This window comes from Copadichromis virginalis, linkage group LG3, assembly GCF_057382275.1.
Source record: "Copadichromis virginalis isolate Kocher_CV1m ecotype Utaka linkage group LG3, C_Virginalis_male_GT1.1, whole genome shotgun sequence".
In the NCBI taxonomy this organism is placed as follows: Eukaryota; Metazoa; Chordata; class Actinopteri; order Cichliformes; family Cichlidae; genus Copadichromis; species Copadichromis virginalis.
Window position 1 is genome coordinate 26,620,251 of NC_140620.1, and position 20,392 is coordinate 26,640,642.

At 40.9% G+C, this 20,392-nt stretch overlaps 1 protein-coding gene, 1 long non-coding RNA gene and 1 other non-coding gene across 3 annotated transcripts; 2 read left to right on the plus strand and 1 right to left on the minus strand.

The window, feature by feature from the left end:
• Positions 1 to 1,467: 1,467 nt before the first annotated feature.
• On the plus strand, positions 1,468 to 3,677 carry LOC146713730 (tripartite motif-containing protein 16-like). Its single transcript, XM_085450074.1, has one exon. The coding sequence runs from the start codon at positions 1,508 to 1,510 to the stop codon at positions 3,179 to 3,181; it is 1,674 nt and encodes a 557-aa protein (XP_085306200.1). The 5' UTR covers positions 1,468 to 1,507; the 3' UTR covers positions 3,182 to 3,677.
• Positions 3,678 to 7,755: 4,078 nt separating this feature from the next.
• On the plus strand, positions 7,756 to 7,828 carry trnak-uuu (transfer RNA lysine (anticodon UUU)). The gene has a single exon. It is a non-coding gene; the product is annotated as a tRNA-Lys (tRNA).
• Positions 7,829 to 14,557: 6,729 nt separating this feature from the next.
• On the minus strand, positions 14,558 to 18,052 carry LOC146713732 (uncharacterized). The gene is made up of 3 exons (XR_014919290.1): positions 17,412 to 18,052; positions 15,581 to 15,755; positions 14,558 to 15,088 (listed from the first exon to the last, which is right to left on the minus strand). It is a non-coding gene; the product is annotated as an uncharacterized LOC146713732 (long non-coding RNA).
• Between the last annotated feature and the right edge of the window lie 2,340 nt (positions 18,053 to 20,392).

Genomic DNA, 20,392 nt, shown 5'->3' on the forward strand with positions numbered 1-20,392 from the left:
AATAAGTCCAGCTAAGACAAAGACTGTTTGCGGAGCGATCGGGGGTGAAAGGAGTTAGAGACGCCTCACTGAAAGCCAAGCCTGGGTGCTTTTGAGCGAAGCGGCGCTAGCTAGCCGAGCTAGCTAGCCGGCTAGCAGCAACATCGTGAGAAATCTGTTGCTAATATGGGATGTTTTGACAAAACGAGCAGATATTTGACGTTTACACACCTACATTCTCACCTGAAAATATCTTAAAAGTTTACTTTGTGACCTAGAAACACAAATAAGAGGAATATATTAAACCAAGTGGCAGCCGCCATTGTTTGACTGGTAGAGGCGTGCTTTGAATTGTGGGATATGCAGTTTTCCACCAAGCGTACACCATTGCCGTTACCGTAACTATTCAATGCTTCGTGCAACCTTAAGAATTCCAATGGTTCCTGAAAGCACCAACGCTGTGCGCGCCGTTCGTATTGTTGTCATTATGGTAATCCAAATACGGGGACATACCACTAGAGTGAGCCAACACACCACAAATTAAGTGAGTGAGCAAACACACCACAAAGTAAGTAAAGTTTCACTTTCGTTCGTTCCCATTCATTTGAATGGGCAAAAACTTGCATTAAAATATTCATATTTAAAAAACTATAGAAGTAATAAACACCAAAAGTCATAGCAACTCATTCCAGCTCCAGCCGCACACAATGATATATCATATGTGAACCTTGTCTCAAAACTGTGGGGCGAGTTAAGGTCCAAAATTTCAGGCGGAAAAAGAATAATAATAATAATAATAAATCCGAGCAATAGTAATAAGTGTGCCTTCGCATAGGCACACTTAATAATAATAAATCCGAGCAATAGTAATAAGTGTGCCTTCGCATAGGCACACTTAATAATAATAAATCCGAGCAATAGTAATAAGTGTGCCTTCGCATAGGCACACTTAATAAATCCGAGCAATAGTAATAAGTGTGCCTTCGCATAGGCACACTTAATAATAATAATAAATCCGAGCAATAGTAATAAGTGTGCCTTTTGGCATAGGCACACTTAATAAAAGCAACCAGCATATGTCTGCTAACCTAACCCTGCTCTCCACATATGCTTTGATTAGGTCAGCAGCCTCTGCTGTTCTGACAGTTATTGTTACCTGAGACGTTTCTGTCCAGTGTTCATTAAAGCTGGATTTTTAAAAATTATTTATATAGAAGAAGCAGTAAATAAAAAATGGTTAAACACACAGTTTCACTCTCTAAATGCTCCTCTTCCTGGAGTGAAGCACAGCCTGATAACCTCCCTCTTCTTCCTGCTCTTAAACACAGCACCTCCTCTCTGTCCACGTGTTTCCTCGTTCCCTCCCCCTCAGATCTGCAGTTTGAAGATGGGTGTAACCAACATGTGGTGACGTGTAAGAGCTGACAGGCTCCATTCACTGCAGAAACATGTTGTTGAGATCAGAGCTCAGACTAGTTTCAGTTATAAGGAAGTGAAACTCACACAGTCACTGACACTGAGAGGAGAAATGGCACAGAAAGGAGTTCAGCTGGACCGAGAAACCTTCTCTTGTTCCATCTGTTTGGATCTACTGAAGGATCCGGTGACTACAGCCTGTGGACACAGCTACTGCAGGAACTGTATTAAAAGTTTCTGGGATGAAGAGGACAGGAAGGGAATCCACAGCTGCCCTCAGTGCAGGAAGACTTTCACACCGAGGCCTGTCCTGGAGAAAAACATCATGTTTGCAGCTTTAGTGGAGCAGCTGAAGAAGACTGGACTCCAAGCTGCTCCAGCTGATCACTGCTATGCTGGACCTGAAGATGTGGCCTGTGATGTCTGCACTGGGAGGAAGCTGAAAGCCATCAAGTCCTGTCTGGTGTGTCTGATCTCCTACTGTGAGAAACACATACAGCTTCATCTGGAGTCTCCTGCCTTTGAAAAACACAAGCTGGTGGCCCCCTCCAAGAAGCTCCAGGAGAACATCTGCTCTCGTCATGATGAGGTGATGAAGATTTTCTGTCGTACTGACCAGCAGAGTATCTGTTATCTCTGCACAATGGATGGACATAAAGGCCATGAAACAGTCCCAGCTGCAGCAGAAAGGACTGAGAAGCAGAAGGAGCTCGAGGTGAGACGACTAAACATCCAGCAGAGAATCCAGGAGCGAGAGAAAGATGTGAAGCTGCTTCAACAGGAGGTGGAGGCCATCAATGGCTCTGCTGATAAAGCAGTGGAGGACAGTGAGAAGATGTTCACTGAGCTGATCCGTCTCCTCCAGAAAAGAAGCTCTGATGTGAAGCAGCAGGTCAGATCCCAGCAGGAAACTGAAGTGAGTCGAGTCAAAGAGCTTCAGGAGAAGCTGGAGCAGGAGATCGCTGAGCTGAAGAGGAAAGACGGCGAGCTGGAGCAGCTCTCACACACAGAGGATCACAACCAGTTTCTACACAACTACCCCTCACTGTCAGCACTCAGTGAGTCTACACACTCATCCAGCATCAATATTCGTCCTCTGAGCTACTTTGAGGATGTGACAGCAGCTGTGTCAGAGACCAGAGATAAACTACAGGACATTCTGAGAGAGGAATGGACAAACATCTCACTGACAGTCACTGAAGAGGATGTTTTACTGTCACCAGCAGAGCCAAAGACCAGAGCTGGATTCTTAAAATATTCATGTGAAATCACACTGGATCCAAACACAGCAAACGCATATCTACTGTTATCCAAGGGGAACAGAAAAGTAACATTTATGAAACAACAACAGTCTTATTCTGATCATCCAGACAGATTCACTGTATGGTGTCAGGTCCTGAGTAGAGAGAGTCTGACTGGACGTTGTTACTGGGAGGTGGAGTGGAGAGGGGGAGGAGTTCGTGTAGCAGTCGCATACAAGAATATCAGCAGAGCAGGGTGGGACTATGAATGTGGTTTTGGATACAATGACAAGTCTTGGGCATTACGTTGTGACACAGACAGTTATAGATTTCTGCACAACAAAGTCCACACTGTCCTCTCAGGTCCTCGGTCCTCCAGAGTAGGAGTGTACCTGGATCACAGAGCAGGTATTCTGTCTTTCTACAGCGTCTCTGAAACCATGACTCTCCTCCACAGAGTCCAGACCACATTCACTCAGCCGCTCTATGCGGGACTATATCTTTATAGAGTTGGAGCCACTGCAGAGTTGATTAAAGTCAAATAGAGAAGACAGGTTCATGTTTATCCCTGACCATTATATGTACTTGTGTAGTTTCTAAATGAGGCTTTACATTTTAGAAGCTGAGAAGTTCAGTGGTCCATTGATGTGTGAAAATAATATTGCACTGATTCAAACTGTACTTACATTTATATACCTTACATCAATATAAATCTGAATTTGTTCTTATGGCTGATAATCATGTGAGTTTAAATGATACTACTCTTCATATTCAGCATGTTTGAAATCTGTCATCAGTCTGGTTAGTGCTTTTATTCTGTAGTTGCTGTAGTGGGTTGTCAAATGCAACAATATATTGGAGCTGCAGTGATTCATCAGTTAGTCAATGATTAGAGAATTTATTGTTTTATCATTATTTTAGTCACATTTAAAGCTGGTTCCAGTTTCTGAAATGTGAAGATTGTTGGTTTTCTTGATCATATATGACTGTAAACTTAATGTCTTTGAGCTTTGAACTTTTAAAATGCAACAAAAAAATTAACCCTTGAGGTTTTTGATATTATATTATCATTATTATTATTATTATTATTATTATTATTATTATTATTATTATTGTATCTACAGTGATGACATTTAATGTCTTTTTGAGATGAAAAGCTTGATCACACTCACTTATTTATACATTTAAATATAAAAAACCAAATCAGTGTTCCCCAACCCCCGGGCCCCAGACAGACCAGGCAGCAAGAGAAGAAAACATTTTTTTGTACTGATACTGGTTTTATTTTGTTGTATTTATCAACAACACCTTAATAGCCGGTCGGTGACACACAAAAAGGATGGGGACTGTTGAACTAAATAACACAGGCCTGTATGTTGTGGAGGATAGACATGTTTCGTGCCCTGAGCTGTGTCTGGCAGGCAGAGCATCTCCACAAATCTGAAGCTTCTGATTTGGAGAAAATGAGCTGAGGGAGACACCTGGTGGACAAACACAGACATGACAGGAAGAAAGACTAAAGTGCAGAGTGGAGACAAACAGCTGGAAACACTTGTTGGAAAGGATTGTCATGCTTCAGACAAACACACAGCACACACTCTAACAGTCCTTTATTTGCACTGAAGGAGACACGTGAAGAAGCCAAATCACACAATAATGAAGTGAACACATTTATAGTCAGTGTTCAAGATGGTGGATAGAAATGAGAATCATGAAGCATTTGTTCACTTTTAGGTCTGATTCTTACAGCAGAAGCAGCATTTACATGAACTCACTGGCCTTTTTCCACTGAACGCTCTCTTCTTCATCACCTCATCTTCCTCTTCTGACTGATGCTGAGCTCCAACCCTTTTTACTTCCTGGAGATGATTCATACTCACTGAAATTTCACTCATGACACAGAAACTGTTCAGTTATTCTTCATTTATTAGTCTGTTTATCAGGAACCTCTGTTGATTTTACATGTAAAGGATTTTTCTTCTATCACTGAACCTTTTAAGGGTTTTCTCTTAGTAGTTTTGGGGAGTTTTTAATTAGATTTACAGCTTCAGAATAACTTTGTGATGTCAGATTAGAAAGTCTGTGTCCAACCCTGGTGTTTGATCAGCTGTTTGATCCCTGCTAGGCTGGATTTTTTATATGAATGTTGAATTTGTTGTTTTGGAACTGAGTTAGATTTTTATTGATGGATGATTCGTTGTAAAAAGTGGATCTACCAACAGTTTATTTCTTTGTTATTAACCAGCAAGTAGACTTTTCCCCAGAAACAGAGTTTTGATTAGTGGAACTGACAAACAGTTTGAGGCTGATTTGGCTGATATGGGTGAATATTGAGCAGATAATGATAATGTGAGACACTTACTGACATGTACAGATGGATTTTCCAAGTATGCATGCAGGTGTCTTCAAACCAAGGCAGCAGCATCTGTTGCATCTGCTTTTGAGGATGTTCTGAGTGAAGGATGTGTACCTGTTAAACTTCAAATAGATGAAGGCGAGGAGTTTAATAATAAACATTTCCATCAGCTGAAGGTTCAGTTTAACATCACACATTGATTAAACCAAGTTTTGTGGAATGTTTTAACAGAAGCTTTAAGGACCGTATGTGAAAATACTTCACATCTGTTAACTCATGAAGACGTGTAAACGTGGTCCAGGACCTTGTGCTGTCAAGGCCAAGCAGCCGGTGTAAAGAGGTTGGAGCCAAAAGCTGACTCAGTACATGTTTGTTTGATTTGAATGAAAACTTGATTTATAGCAGGGATCATGAAGGTCGAGGCGAGACATGGAGGGAATGACATGGGAGCAGGACTCACTCACTATTAAATGCTGAAGCAAAGCTACAGAGAGGGGCGTTTCTCCAGGATTGCGGTGGAGTGAGGAAAAGAACAACATGTCTGAGGTGAGTTTCTGGACTTACACTAGGAAAAAGGCTCTATTTTTTGTTGCCTACATTGTAGAAGGTCACTTTGTCTCTAAACAGGAAAATGAGCAGTCAGGGGTTAAAGTGGATTCAGCAGGTGGAGGAACCCTAAAATCAGTTGCAACAGCTCAGTGTGGGGAAAACATTCACGACTCAGTATAATTGCTGCTGAGAGCTCCAGTAGATTTTCTGAATGGACAGGCTGTGATCAGCTGACCTGCTGCTCTTTGTGGATTTACACAAGTGAATTCAACCAGATGTCAGCAGATGTTTTATGAGTTGAACTGCTTTCCATCCTCTACACTGACAGTAAACTGTTTATGCTCTTTTTATTAGACACTATTCAGCTGGTATGAAGGTGAAATTCAGTGAATCTTAACTGCAAATTCATCTCTGCTACACTTGATGTAACCAAACTCTGAGCATGAAACCACAGCCACTGTGCAGCAGTCACACACTGTTCTGCAGCAAACTAACCTGTTTATCCTGCACTAACCTGCAACCTTTAAATAGCACAGTGCCTCAGTTTGTTTAGCAGCACGTTTCAGGATATGAAAAAACATAATGTCACATGTACAGAACCAATATGTGATTTAAAAACATGAAGACTTACATGTGAGCTTTACAATCAGTCGTTGGGCCAAAAGCAAGAAAAAGGAAACACTTTAAGCCCTGACTATGACACATAGTTTTGCCACTTTTATTTCTTTTTCTGTGATATTGCTGGTGATTAATACACCAACAGGAATGAATTCCATGTGTTACTGTTTAATCTCAAAGCAGTTTGATTTGAGGCTCGCAGTGACAAAATAATAACTCCCCTTAAAGGTGTTAAACCTAAAGTAATGAAGGTCTCCTAAAGGTCTCTTAGCATTAGACTCTTGCTATTTCTGTGCCTTCATTCTAATGTGTACACTCTGTGTTTAGTTCCCCTGGACGTGGCCCTGTTTTCCCGGAGCAGATCCTTAGTTTTGAATGATTGGAGAGTGGCTATAGCGAGCAGTGAGTGAGCGAAGAGAAGCTTTCCCTGTCCTCCCCACCTTGGATTTCCTGGAGCCTGGACCCCGTCACACTTGTATATAGCACAATTCCCTGCACTGTCTGTACACATACCTGGTGTAATAAACTATTTCTCCTCAAAGTGAAGAGTCCTGCGCGTGAGTCCTCAGTGAACGGTGACATCATTACAGTAACAAAGTATTTGTACTTCATTACTTCCTTCCTCATGCTGTAACCCTCGATTTCGTTTGGTGTGTTTTTTTGATGAGATGCAGCTTTCCACACCATCTTTTCACCTATTGCTGATCACCACACTGTGTTTGTGTGCTAAAAGAGAAATCATTTCCTGCATGGAGACTAAACGGAAGCACAATTACATTAACTCAGAGGGTACAGCAACTGTTGCAGTTTGTCTTGAAACAACTGTAATCTCCACATCTGGACTTTTTTCTCAATTGAATTATGATTTTAATCTCAAAATTGAAACTTTATTTTCAATGTTATCTATAATAGTTTTTCTTAATGTGGCCGTAATACTCATTCGTACAGCAACATTGCCAGCAAACTGAAATTGGAAAAAAAGATGTAAGCAAAAAAAACACAAAGATGTAGGTTTCAAAACTTAGTTAATAATAGAAAATAAATTTATTCGCACATTTACGGTTTCAATTCACCTTTTTTTCAGTTTCATTTTTTCCCCTTTCGATACAACATTTTCGTGTTAATTATTCTCAGTTTCATTTTAAGGTGGCATCATTTTAACCCCACGCACACACAGAGGGTCCATAACACTCACATTTCCAGAGTGTAACAACCAACCACCTGTGTGAAATCTGAAATGCCCATGGTGTTGATTCTATAATATATATTTAGCTAAAATCTACACATTTATTTGGGGGAAAAATGTTATCTGGCTGTGGTTCTAAAGATCTGTGATCGTTACGTGTTCACTGACACCTGATTTATGCACACACAGTTATTGTGGTTCATTTCATTATGTCTTGGATTTGTCTGAATGTTGTGCCTGCTCCTTTATCAGTCTTTGCTTCCTGCATGTACAGCTTATGTGATTATTGACCAGGAGGGTTTGCAGTTTCATCAAAACATGAGTTGTTTGTTGCTTTCATTATGACTTGGCTGACTATGGCTGCTTACACATTGCAGACTCAGACTATTACATTAATAAGCAATTATTGAGCCTGGATAGCTCAGTCGCTAGAGCATCAGACTTTTAATCTAAGGGTCCAGGGTTCAAGTCCCTGTTTGGGTGCCGATCTTTACAGAATTTCGCAGAGGAACCCACCCGAGAGATTAATAAAGTTTTATCTTATGTAATGTAGGGGGGAAATTCTTATAGTGAGAAATATTTGACATGATTGCCAAGTTGTCAAAGCACCGTGTCAGGTCTTTGAAAACTGTAATGCCCTTTCAGCTTCCCGCTGGACTAAACATGCCTTGTTGTTTCTTTCAAATCTGTCTAAACACATGCATGTTGTATTAGTTGATGAATTAAAATGGAAAATGGTGCTTTTGCCACTGAAGTCTGAATATGTGCCACTGACAATGCAGTACTAGTTGACTTCTTTTTGCTTGCCCCCCAGTATGCTATGCTTTGCAGTTGTTGATTTTCGGGTGGAGGTGGATCCAAAATTATTTGCAATTGGTTTACAGGACTGGTGAAGGACTCTTGTTTCTGGTCACCAGGGAGAGTCCGTATCACAAAGGCTGTGAAGGATGCAGCTGCTCTAGATCAGAGGTGTCAAACTTAATTGTACAGGGGGCCAAAACTCAAAGCACACGTTAGGTTGAGGGCCAAACAGGGTAAGCATTTATTGAAAACACTAAAACAATGTTTTTTGAACATAAATATGAATAAAAACAGACAGGAATATTGTTTCAGAATAAATAGACTTAGAATAAAGAATAACTTCTAATAACCGTCATAAGTTTTCAAACATGTCTTTTCCTGTCGTTGCATCGATTTAATGTCCAATATTTCCTCTGAAACGGGCATATTGGAGTTCAGTTCATGGATGAAGATGGCCAGCTGTGTAATGTCCATCATGTCTGTACTTTTATCCACAGCAAGACAGTATGCTATAAAGTATTTGCTTCTTTCACACGACTGTGTTCTTAAATCAGTGGTCATCTCACAAACCCGATCAGCAACCGTATTTCTACTCAAGCTCACATTTGCCAATATCTGGGTTACCGTTACAGTTAACCCTAACACTAGCTCTTCTACTTTCTGTATGAGAACTATGACTACATGGAAGGAGGTAACACAGACGATCCGACAAAGAAAGAAGGCACACAGACTAAATACACACAAAGGAGATTAGGGAAAGTGGAAACACATGAGGAAACAGCAGACACCGCAGGGAAAGTGACACTAAAACACGCACACACACAGCAAGCTTGACGAACCAACAAGGGAGACTTAAACACAAGCATACTGAAAGTAAAAGACAGACCGCATAATGCTGTGAACAAGAACAGACACAAGGGCATAGAAGAAAATCTAAACCATGATGAAACTCAGCTAAAACCTAAATGATGATCAACACCAGAACTTAACATATGTTCATTATCATGGGAGAGAAGAAAAAACTATAAAAAGAAATCAAAAAGATGGGTCGCAGACCCAGACCCTGACACAGAACAGAAACTGGACTTGATTGACACTCTGAATTATTGAATCTGTAGCTTTTGTCTCATTAGCGCTTCATTTTGCCGAGCCATGAATAACAATATGAATGAATGAATCTATATAAAAAGGATCTTGCAGGCATATAAATGTACGCTGGGCTGGATGTGGCCCACGGGCCTCGAGTTTGACACGTATCCTCTAGATACTGAACTACAGAAAACTACATTTCTCCTGTGGCCTGCAGGTTCTGCATCTCACCGTCTGAAATACACAACGTAAACATCACTTTAATACTTTTTGCTTGTTAGAATAATGAACTACAGAAAGACGTCATCTTACCTAATAACTGCTGAGCACTGTTTGACTGGGACACAATGGGCACCTCTGCAGTCGACTCTGAATCTATATAGAAATGATCTCGCGGGCCGGATATAAATATACGTTGGGCCAGATGTGGCCCGCAGGCCTCGGGTTTGACACACATGATGTAGATTGATGGGTTTGTAAACGAGATAATGAAAGATTATATTAGGTAAACCTGTACAACTGCTCACCAATGCAAATATTTAATTAGCCAATCACATAGCAGTAGCTCCACGCATTTATGGACGTAGAGATGGAAAAGAAGTTTAACAGGTTTGGTTGTTGGTATTACACAGGCTGCTGTGAGTATTTCAGAAACTACTGGGATTTTCTACACACAGCCATCTGTAGGGGTTACAGAGAAGGTTTTAGACTTGACAAATATTCAGAGAACAGCAGTAACGCCTGAAAGCACAATTCTTATTACAGTGTTTAAAGAAATCAAAGATACTTGTAAAGGTTTTTTTTTAACTCTAATAACACATTCAAGATGAACACGTTGGCAGTGATGTTGCCACAGAGACGTTTTCCTCTACACAAATCACTACAGTTACTTTAGCTTCAGCGTTGTTACATCACTACAGAAAACCTAGAAGCAAAAACACATTTGTGCTTGTTTCTTGGACTCTAAGAACTATAAAAATGGTTTCCAGACATTCATCCACTTGAAGCGAGATATTTCAGTCTATTTCAATTAAAACATTGTCTTCTGGCAGGAAAAAGTGCAATACAGTCTTTGAATGAAGTGCGCAGAGTGACTGAGGAACAATACTTTATTAATTAGTAGGGAAACATTACATACATAAATAAAGACAGATAAACATAAAAATGTCCTCATATGAAAACACAACTTGAATTTTCCAAGTCAGACAGAAAGTGTCTGTTTTTAATCAGAGTTATAAATATCTCCTTGTTTAAACTGATCGTGTTTTTTAAACAGACACCACCGCTCTCAAAGATTAGTTATGTCAGGCTTTATAAAAACACAATTAGTAATATTATTATTTCTATATAAGTCCAGCCTGGATTAAAGAGATTCTGCTGCACGGTTCGTGCAGTTAAAGGTGCTTGTGAATCGAAAAGGCATTCAGTCACATGACCTTTAAAAACTGCAGAATTTTCAGGATACTCCAAAGATGTACATCTTTATAGCTGCAGATATTTCTCTTTCAAAAAGGAAAAAAGTACCACAGGAATAAATCAAAGGGAGTACAAATAAAATGAAATTAGATTTTATTCACTCCGTTTTTTAGCTCCCCTCCTTTCAATTCAGTGTTTAACTTTGCAGTTTGTATGTTGGTTGTAATAGTTTCTTTCATACAATACGGCGTACCCCTTACTCTCATAGTAGGAGCCTTTAGTCTGTGGATTAACGGACAGACTGACTCAAGTGTCTGTAGGCCTAATAGGAGAGATCAAGTCATGGCTACGGCCACCAAAGTATTCAGAACTGCTAGTGTTAGTGTGGTTTTGACTGAAAGCTTGTTAGCAATCACGTCACAGGCTGTAGTCATTTTCCCGACTCATCCAGAGATCTCAGAGCTTCACTCTGACCAAAACAAAAAGGTCTGTGATTTCTGATAAGACATCGGCTTTCCTGAGGTCGTGAGGAGAGGTCATTATTGTCATTAATCTTGGAATGTACTCTCAATTAATAGATTTGTATGTATGCATGCAGGTGTCTTCAAACCAAGGCAGGAACATCTGTTGCATCTGCTTTTGAGGATGTTCTGAGTGAAGGACGTGTACCTGTTAAACTTCCAACAGATGAAGGCGAGGAGTTTAATAATAAACATTTGCATCAGCTGATGGTTCAGTTTAACATCACACATTTCTCTGCATAAAGCCAGATTGAACCAAGTGTTGTGGAGCATTTTAACAGAAGCTTTAAGGGCCGTATGTGAAAATACTTCACATCTGTTAACTTATGAAGACATGTAAACGTGGTCCAGGACCTTGTGCTGTCAAGGCCAAGCAGCCGGTGTAAAGAGGTTGGAGCCAAAAGCTGACTCAGTACATGTTTGTTTGATTTGAAGGAAAACTTTATTTATCGCACGGATCAGAAAGGCTGAGGTGAGACGTGGAGGAAATTCCACAGAGCAGGACTCACTGTAACAGAGGGAGAAGGTGAGTTATTTCTAGATGAGGTTAAAGGTGAGTACGATGTGAGGTGAGTGAAAGGAGATTTTGCCTCCTTGTATTACAGGCTGAAGCAAAGCTACAGAGACGGGAGTTTCTCTGGGTGTGTGGTGGAGTAAAGAGAAGAACAACATGTCTGACCTTTTCTTTTTTAGAGCAGAGGTGTGTTGTGGCAGGCAGGAGGGCAGGCAGGTGACTTTTCAGATTTACTCTGGGAAGCCGAGAGAAGAGCAGCATCAGCAAGCAGGTTTCCAGCAGGCAGTGAACAGATGAAGAGGATCAGCATCAAAATACCCCCTCAGAGGTGAACAAAGATAATCTTTGGAGGACATTTCTACCAGCTATTTTTGTGTGAAGCTAACTGAACGGATTGTGCTACAGGTATGTAATAATAAAATAATATTATTAGATGGGAATACAAACTTTATTTTTGATGGCCCATATCTATGGGACTGATTTGTGCTAATAACACCCATTGTATGGACTGATAACAGCCGAAGCGGGTGAATAAAGTCACCCAGTAGCTAGCTGTGCCATTACCCAGCATACATCACTCCCTCCATATGCAATAAACGATACAAAAGTAACAGCCTATAATTAATGTATCTGCTGTATCTGCTGTTTCTCAGGTAGTTGTTTACATTATATAATTTATTGTGTTTTGTATAGGTCACTACAATGTGATTTTGGAAATGTATAAATATACGAACAACAGGCTCTTCCGCGGCAATCTCTTGTCGTCAATAAGCAACGTTTAGGGAGCTCTATAGTATTCAATGAGAGGACCCTGCACGTCAATTCCCGACGCCAGGGGGTACCCTGCGCGTCGATAAGTGAAGCAGAGGGAGCCTGACCATGCGTCACACGTTTGACGAGTTGGGAGTGAGAACGTGTTGATAACTCACAGGAAAACAACCAGGGGGGGAAACAGGTTGACATATGGAGGTATTACAGACAGACCAGTAACAGGCAGAAAAAGGGGAGGGGTTACCAGTCTCTGATGTATTCCAGAAAGAGGATTGATTTGAAGCAGACACTGTGTTTAACCTTTTTTAATATTGACAACACACAATATAAAAACACGAGTGATGAGTTACATGTACCACACCAGCATCAACAAAACCCTGTTAACATCTGTCCAAAAGATTCAAATGTAAAATGACTTTATTTGCAGATCTGGCAGGTTAAGAAACAGCACATCAATTACCTCTAAGCAGCAACAATGTAGACAAAAAGTGGAAACTAGAAAAAAAAAAGTTTTTAACCAAGTGTCCTTCAATCATTTCTGTCTGTTTCAGTTCAATGAACTCTGCAGTGTCATTGTCATAATAAAAGAACCGAAGTCCAGCATAGAGCGGCTGAGTGAATGTGGTCTGGACTCTGTGGAGGAGAGTCATGGTTTCAGAGATGTTCTTTCACTGTTGTTGCTTTTCTGTTCCCCTCAGATAATAACAGATGTGTGTTTGCTGTGTTTGGATCCAGTGTGATTTCATGTGAATATTTTAAGAATCCAGCTCTGGTCTTTGGCTCTGCTGGTGACAGTAAAACATCCTCTTCAGTGACTCTTGATGAGATGTCTGTCACTTTCTCTTGTATATCTGAAACCATGCAAATGTTCTCCTGGAGCTTCTTGGAGGGGGCCACCAGCTTGTGTTTCTTTAACGGAGCTGCATCATAGTGAGGTTGGAGGTGTATCTCACAGTAAGAGGCCAGACAGACTAAACAGGACTTGATGGCTTTCAGCTTCCTCCCAGTGCAGACATCACAGGCCACATCTTCAGGTCCAGCATAGCAGTGATCAGCTGGAGCAGCTTGGAGTCCAGTCTTCTTCAGCTCCTCCACTAAAGCTGCTAACATGGTGTTTTTCTCCAGGACAGGCCTCGGTGTGAAAGTCTTCCTGCACTGAGGGCAGCTGTGGATTCCCTTCCTGTCCTCTTCATCAAAGTGGGTTTTAATACAGTTCATGCAGTAGCTGTGTCCACAGGCTGTAGTCACCGGATCCTTCAGTAGATCCAAACAGATGGAGCAAGAAATGTTTTCTTCATCCATTCTCTTTTCTTAGTAACAATGACTTGCTGGTTTGTCTTTTGCAGAAGTGAAACTATTCTGAGCTGTGACCTAATCAATAGGTGTTTACGTGGGAAATGGAGGCTGTCTGCTCTTACACGTCAACAGATGTTGGTTATGCCCATTTTCAAAATATAGACTGAATGGGAGGGAATGAGGAAACAGACAAAGAGGAGGTGCTGTCAGGTAGAAGGGGAGGAGTTATCAGTATCTGGTGTATTCCAGGATGAGGTTTGAGTTTGAAGTAAATACCTTTTTTATAAACAGTATATTAAAAAATGTTGGTGAGCTCAGTTTTTAGGTGGTAAATTCAGGAAAACCCGTAAAATTGTTATTAAATGGAATCAGAATGGGCTCTCTGATAGGAGCGACACTTAAATGAGGTAAACAAACCCATCACTGCAACATTTACAGTAACATCTTTAAATAAATAAATGACTTCTGAATGAAACTACAGAAATATCTACAACCACTGTAACAAACACTTATCAGAAAAACTGCAACTGCAATCTGCAACTAAGTTTGTTACTGAAATTGCAAAAATTACAAAAAAACCCTCATGTTTACAACAATGCCTACAGCTACACAAGGCAACTCCCACAACTAATCAGACACTATAGCTAAACTAACCTGTGACACTAATGCAACACCTACAATGAAGAAAGTGACCACTGACAGTACACCTGCAACTAACAATGCCAATAGCAACAATAGCAACAATAGCACAACAACAAGGATCACTTTGGCAACTGTTGCAACTTTATTTGAGTTGCAGCAACCTTAAAAACATGTGACTAAAGATTCCAACTTGGATAACAAATGTAAAACAAGCACAAAAAAACTGTAAGTAAGCATAGCTACTGCAACCCAACAAACACATTGAAGCAGTGGCAACGTCTGCAACTAATTCAATGACTGAAACTAGAAGCAACATCATCAGCAAAGTATAGTAACAGTTTTAACCACAAAACCTGCAAACTACAGCAGCATCTTCTACAAAACATGGTAACTTCTGCAATTAAACTAGCATCTGAAACTACATATAGCAACTGCAGCAAAATCAATTTCATTATCAGGCCGGGGTCTTTCTGTTTAGAGTTCTCTTCTCCTCGTGTTTGTGTGGTTCTCCCCGGGTACTACGGCTTCCTCCCACAGTCCAAAGACATGCAATTAGTGGGGATAGGTGTGAATGTGAGTGTGAATGGTTGTCTGTGTATGTGGGTTATCCCTGGGACAGATTGGCGACATGTCCAAGGTGTACCCTGCCTCTTGTCTTAAGACAGCTGGAACAGGCTCCAGTGCCCCCTCGACCTTGAAAAAAGATAAGCGGAAATGAATGAAAGGATATGATTATGATTATCAGTTTTACTAGCAGTGATGTAATAGCAGTGATAGCTGTGCATGGTGTACCAGTAACAGATGGATAAACATAACATAACTGTATTTATAAATGGCATAGTAAGAATGAAGCACCTGCCAATACCTCACTAATACTTACTAGTGTGACATTATTATAAAGTGCTACCCATGTATTGAACTGTTATTTGTTGTTCATAATCCATATGTCTCGTTGATGTGAGTGTACATTACCAGTCAAAAGTTTGGACACACCTTCTCATTTAATGTTTTTTCTTGTTTTCATGATCAAAACTATGAATTAACACGTATTGAATTATGCAGTAAGCAATAAAATCTGAAATTACTCAAAACCTATTTTAGATTCTTCAAAATAGCCACCCTTTGCTTTGATTACTGCTTTGTACACTCTTGGCATTCTCTCGATGAGCTTCAATGTGTAATCACCTGAAATGTTCTTCCAACAGTCTTGAAGGTGTTCCCAGAGATGCTGAGCACTTGTTGGCCCTTTGCTTTCACTCTGCGCTCCATCTCATCCCAAACCATCTGGATTGGGTTTAGGTCAGGTGACTGTGGAGGCCGGGCCAGCTGGCGCAGCACTTTATAGTCCATTTCAAACAATCTGATGATAGACAAGGAGTACAAAAATAAGCATACCTTAGCATGGTTGTCAAATCCACCTTTGTTCCTATTGTAATCCAGAATGGCCCAATGATAGTTGCAGTTATCTCCAAAACCATGTGCTGCCCTTGGTTCTTTTTGAGGAACACCGTCTTCATGTTTCCCAGTACATACTTGAATGTTTCAGGCATAACTTGTCCTGCCATGATATGTTGCCCAGATCGTTATGCTACATTTAAATGGCACTCTTGGCATATACTGTGTAAAAGGGCAGCATCCCCTAAAAGTGACTAGATGCTCATCAACTGATGTTTGGATTGGGTTAAAAATGAGGGGCAGGCACGCCATCCACTGACTGCCAGCTTGTCTTGTTGATGACGGCCTGGTCTTGAATCACAGTTGTTAAAGTGAATCACGCATGGCAACATGGGAAATTCATTGAGTGATTGGCCCAAAAGATTGTCCAGCCAGACTCTGCATGAACTTCTGGTAGATTCATTTCTAGATCTGTACAAATCAAATGACTCATGTATGGTTTCATGTCTGTCTGGGTTACCTCCTTCCAAATGTCTTTGTGAATCTATTTCACATCCAAGTTATTCGTGTTTACCACTATGACTTTGATAGACTCAGTCAGGAATTGTCCAATGCAGGATGTGATGTGATTAATCCAGGATATGACATATTTTTAGTCCTGGGGCAGAAGTGTGCAAGATTGGGCACCACAGCAGCTTCCACTGCTGTCGGGGGGGCTGAGATGGCGGCCCTGAGTCTGCCGCCAACCTCACGGGGCAGATTCGCAGACGTCTGCAGAGTTGTGCTGGACTAAATGGGCCTCACTCCGGACGATCATCACCGGCACTTCAGGGCCTGAACTATTGAACTGTTATATCAGTCTGATCAAGTTAACAATATTTTTCAGAGATGAAACTTTTAACTCAGTCAAATTTTACTGGAACACAATACAGTGATTAACTGAGGAAGTTTTATATAAGGTGTCATTTTATTCCATACAAAGTTGTTTGAGTGCATATTACTTCTTCTTTTCACAGGGTTGCGCATATTTCAATGGCTAGTTTTCTTAAACAAAAGAAAAAGGAACCAACCAGAGAATAACACAAAAACACCCAACCAAACTGATCACTTCTCTAAATTGAAACATGACAGTGCACATAAATGAAAAACAGTTTCCCATAAAGAATAACTCTTGTGTAGAAGATATAACAAACTAGAAATGGGATGTTTTACATTAAATACCTTAATTAGAACAACATACAACATTTACAAAGATATATGAGGCTGTATTGTTTCTGCAGAGTGAAACACTTTTCCTTCATTAAAACAAAGCCAATCATTAACTAGACAACAAATAATGCAATGTCAAAGTCGCACCTATAAAGTGTTACTGACAGGCTAAGCAACAGCACATCAATAACGTCTGAGCAACAATGAAAGAGACCAAAGAAAGTGGAAACTGAAAAACCTGTTTTAACCAAGTGTCCTTCAATCATTTCTGTCTATTTCAGTTTAATGAACTCTGCGGTGTCACTGTCATAATAAAAGAACCGAAGTCCAGCATAGAGCGGCTGAGTGAATGTGGTCTGGACTCTGTGGAGGAGAGTCATGGTTTCAGAGACGCTGTAGAAAGACAGAATACCTGCTCTGTGATCCAGGTACACTCCTACTCTGGAGGACCGAGGACCTGAGAGGTTGGTTCGGACTTCATTGTGCCAAAACTGAAAACCATTTGAATCGTAACGTAAAGACCAAGATTTGTCGTTGAATCCAAATTTGCATTCATCAGAGCTCCCTGCTCTGCTGATATTCTTGTATGCGACTGCTACACCAACTGCTCTCCCTCTCCACTCCACCTCCCAGTAACAACGTCCAGTCAGACTCTCTCTACTCAGGACCTGAAGCCATGCAGTGAATCTGTCTGGATGATCAGAATAAGACTGTTGTTGCTTCATAAATGTTACTTTTCTGTTCCCCTCAGATAATAACAGATGTGTGTTTGCTGTGTTTGGATCCAGTGTGATTTCATGTGAATATTTTAAGAATCCAGCTCTGGTCTTTGGCTCTGCTGGTGACAGTAAAACATCCTCTTCAGTGACTGTCAGTGAGATGTTTGTCCATTCCTCTCTCAGAATGTCCTGTAGTTTATCTCTGGTCTCTGACACAGCTGCTGTCACATCCTCAAAGTAGCTCAGATGGAACAAGAGAAGGTTTCTCGGTCGAGCTGAACTCCTTTCTGCGCCATTTCTCCTCTCAGTAATAATGACAGTGTAGGTTCCTCTTTGTAGAAGTGAAACTAATCTAAACCCAACATATGTGTTGTAGGCTGATAGCTGTCGGTGAGGGAATGAGGTGACATCACCAAGAGGAGGTGCTGTGTTTCAGTGAAATGAGGTAAGAGTTGTGAGTCTTACATTTAAACATTTTGGTCGGCTCAGTTTTTAGGTGGCAATTTCTGATTAATCGTGCCTTTAAACAGGCGACTTAAATGAATTCAGCAGTTCTCTCACTGCAGCATTTACGGCAACCCTTATAAAAAAATGACTTAGCAATTAAACTAGAGCAATATCTGAAACCAGTGTAACTAACAACACCAATGTGAACAACGTCTAAAATTGTCACTGAAATTGCCAAAACTGCTAAACTGTGTCTACAGCATTGCCTACAACTACACAAGGCAACTCCCACAATCTCCCAAAAATCTGCAGGGTAACAAACCTGTGAAACTAACAAAACACCTGGAGTGATGCAAGCAACCATTGACACTATACCTGCAACTAACAAAATCAATGGAAACTACAGAAACCTCTGGCAGCAAAACCAACAACAGAAAGTGATCCCTTTTGCAGTTGAATAACCACTGTAACTGCAGCAACCTTAAAAACAACAAGATTCCATACTGTGCAACACATGTAAAACATTGCAAGCACACCAATCCTGTAATGACAACTTCTGCATTGTAATTCTTTAGCTGGCCCAAATTCTCATTTAGATTTGAAAGCATTTCACATACGTAAAGGCAGATGGCATAAGCATGAATTAAGACAAATGTTTGGGGAAGGCCTCAGAGCAGAATAGCAGTGGTGGCTCCCAGCCCAGGCAGATTCGCATATAGTAATGAGAGGAGAGTGAATTGAAATATAGTCCCTGTAGCTTCTGCACCGTGGCTGCTGGGTGACCCCGAGTCTGGGGCTCTCCTCAGCTCCTTCCAGGAGGGTGGCACAGTGGCACCTGCTAATTAATGTGACTTCTGTATGAAACTACAGCAATGCCTGGAAATCAGTCATATGTTTGCATCACTGTAGGGTCTTTATAGTATAAAGCACCTTGAGTGAACAGTTGTTGTGATTTGGCGCTATATAGATAAAACTGAGATTAATTGAGGAGCTTGTGTAACATTTTCATGTCTTTGAACGTTGAACGCTGAAACCTCGGAAAACAGTGAATATAGGAGTCGCAGTTTGTATTAAACAGAATACATATAGAATACATTTAAAAATGTTGGTCACCTCAGGTCTTACTTTGTAATTTCTGATCAATGATCATACAATCATTGAAAATCTGTCAAACCTAGAATGAGGAAAAGAGTAAGACCACATACAAGATTCTTATTTGTCGTTAAGGATGTGACAGAGGAGGATGCTAGGGACTGGATGAGATGGTGGCAGAGGATCTGCTGTGGTGATTCCCTAAATGGAGCAGCCAAAAGAAAAAGACGTGCTGACGTCATGAGTCGGTCAGTATGCTTAAAATACCAGTTTTCTAACTGACTGTCAGCTTTCACTGTGCAAAATGTGAATATTTTGTTTCCTCACTAGGAGGAAAACATTTAGGAGTAATGGTCATGTGCACTCTGCACCTCCAGACCTAAACACTATGAGAAGCTTTTAAAGATTACATGTGTCCAACTCCAGTGTTGTCAGAGTTCCTAAACAGACTCAGGCGCAGACGAGGGATCCTTGCAGAAAAGACAGTGAATGTATTTACAGTGACAACACCAAGTGATTATATATATACACAATGTTCTAGAGGGGCTCCAGGGACCGTGGGGGAAAAGGAAGGGATCAAACATGCTCCACTCCTCTCCAAATCACACTCCACTCTCCTCAGCAGGCTCTCATGCTTCCACACACTCACTTGCAGGATTTCAGGTAGGCAGGTCTAGGAAAGATCTACACAAAGAAGAACTCAAGGATTCTAGTTTTCAGATTAAAGGGTGCCTGACACAGATTGCTCAACGATCCAACGATGAGTAGCAAAGCACTACTGTCTTAAGAAGGGCTCAAGATTAGTGGAGATCAGCAGCAGGTGGGGAGATTGAACGCAGGTGCGTGGGCCAAGGGCGGGAGCCCGTAATAAGCACCGCCCCAGCAGAGGAGAGAGAGAGAGAGCAGAAAACAAAAAAAAACAACATGTTGCCTAACAAGGGGTCAGCTGGCGAGGCACGGGGACCATGACAAATGTGCAGTTGTCCTGTCATTCACAAGTTAATAGATTAACTCAGAAATAAATAGAAATACTCAGTGCATGAAGATCACGAGTGCTGGAAACATTAGCAAAACAACTGGTAAAGTTGGAAACTTGCAGTGTGCGAGCTGTTGTCATATACATTGTTAACTATGT

Excerpts from the sequence above, each read along its gene's own strand:
- LOC146713730 (XM_085450074.1), top strand. The coding sequence starts at position 1,508 with ATGGCACAGAAAGGAGTTCAGCTGGACCGAGAAACCTTCTCTTGTTCC.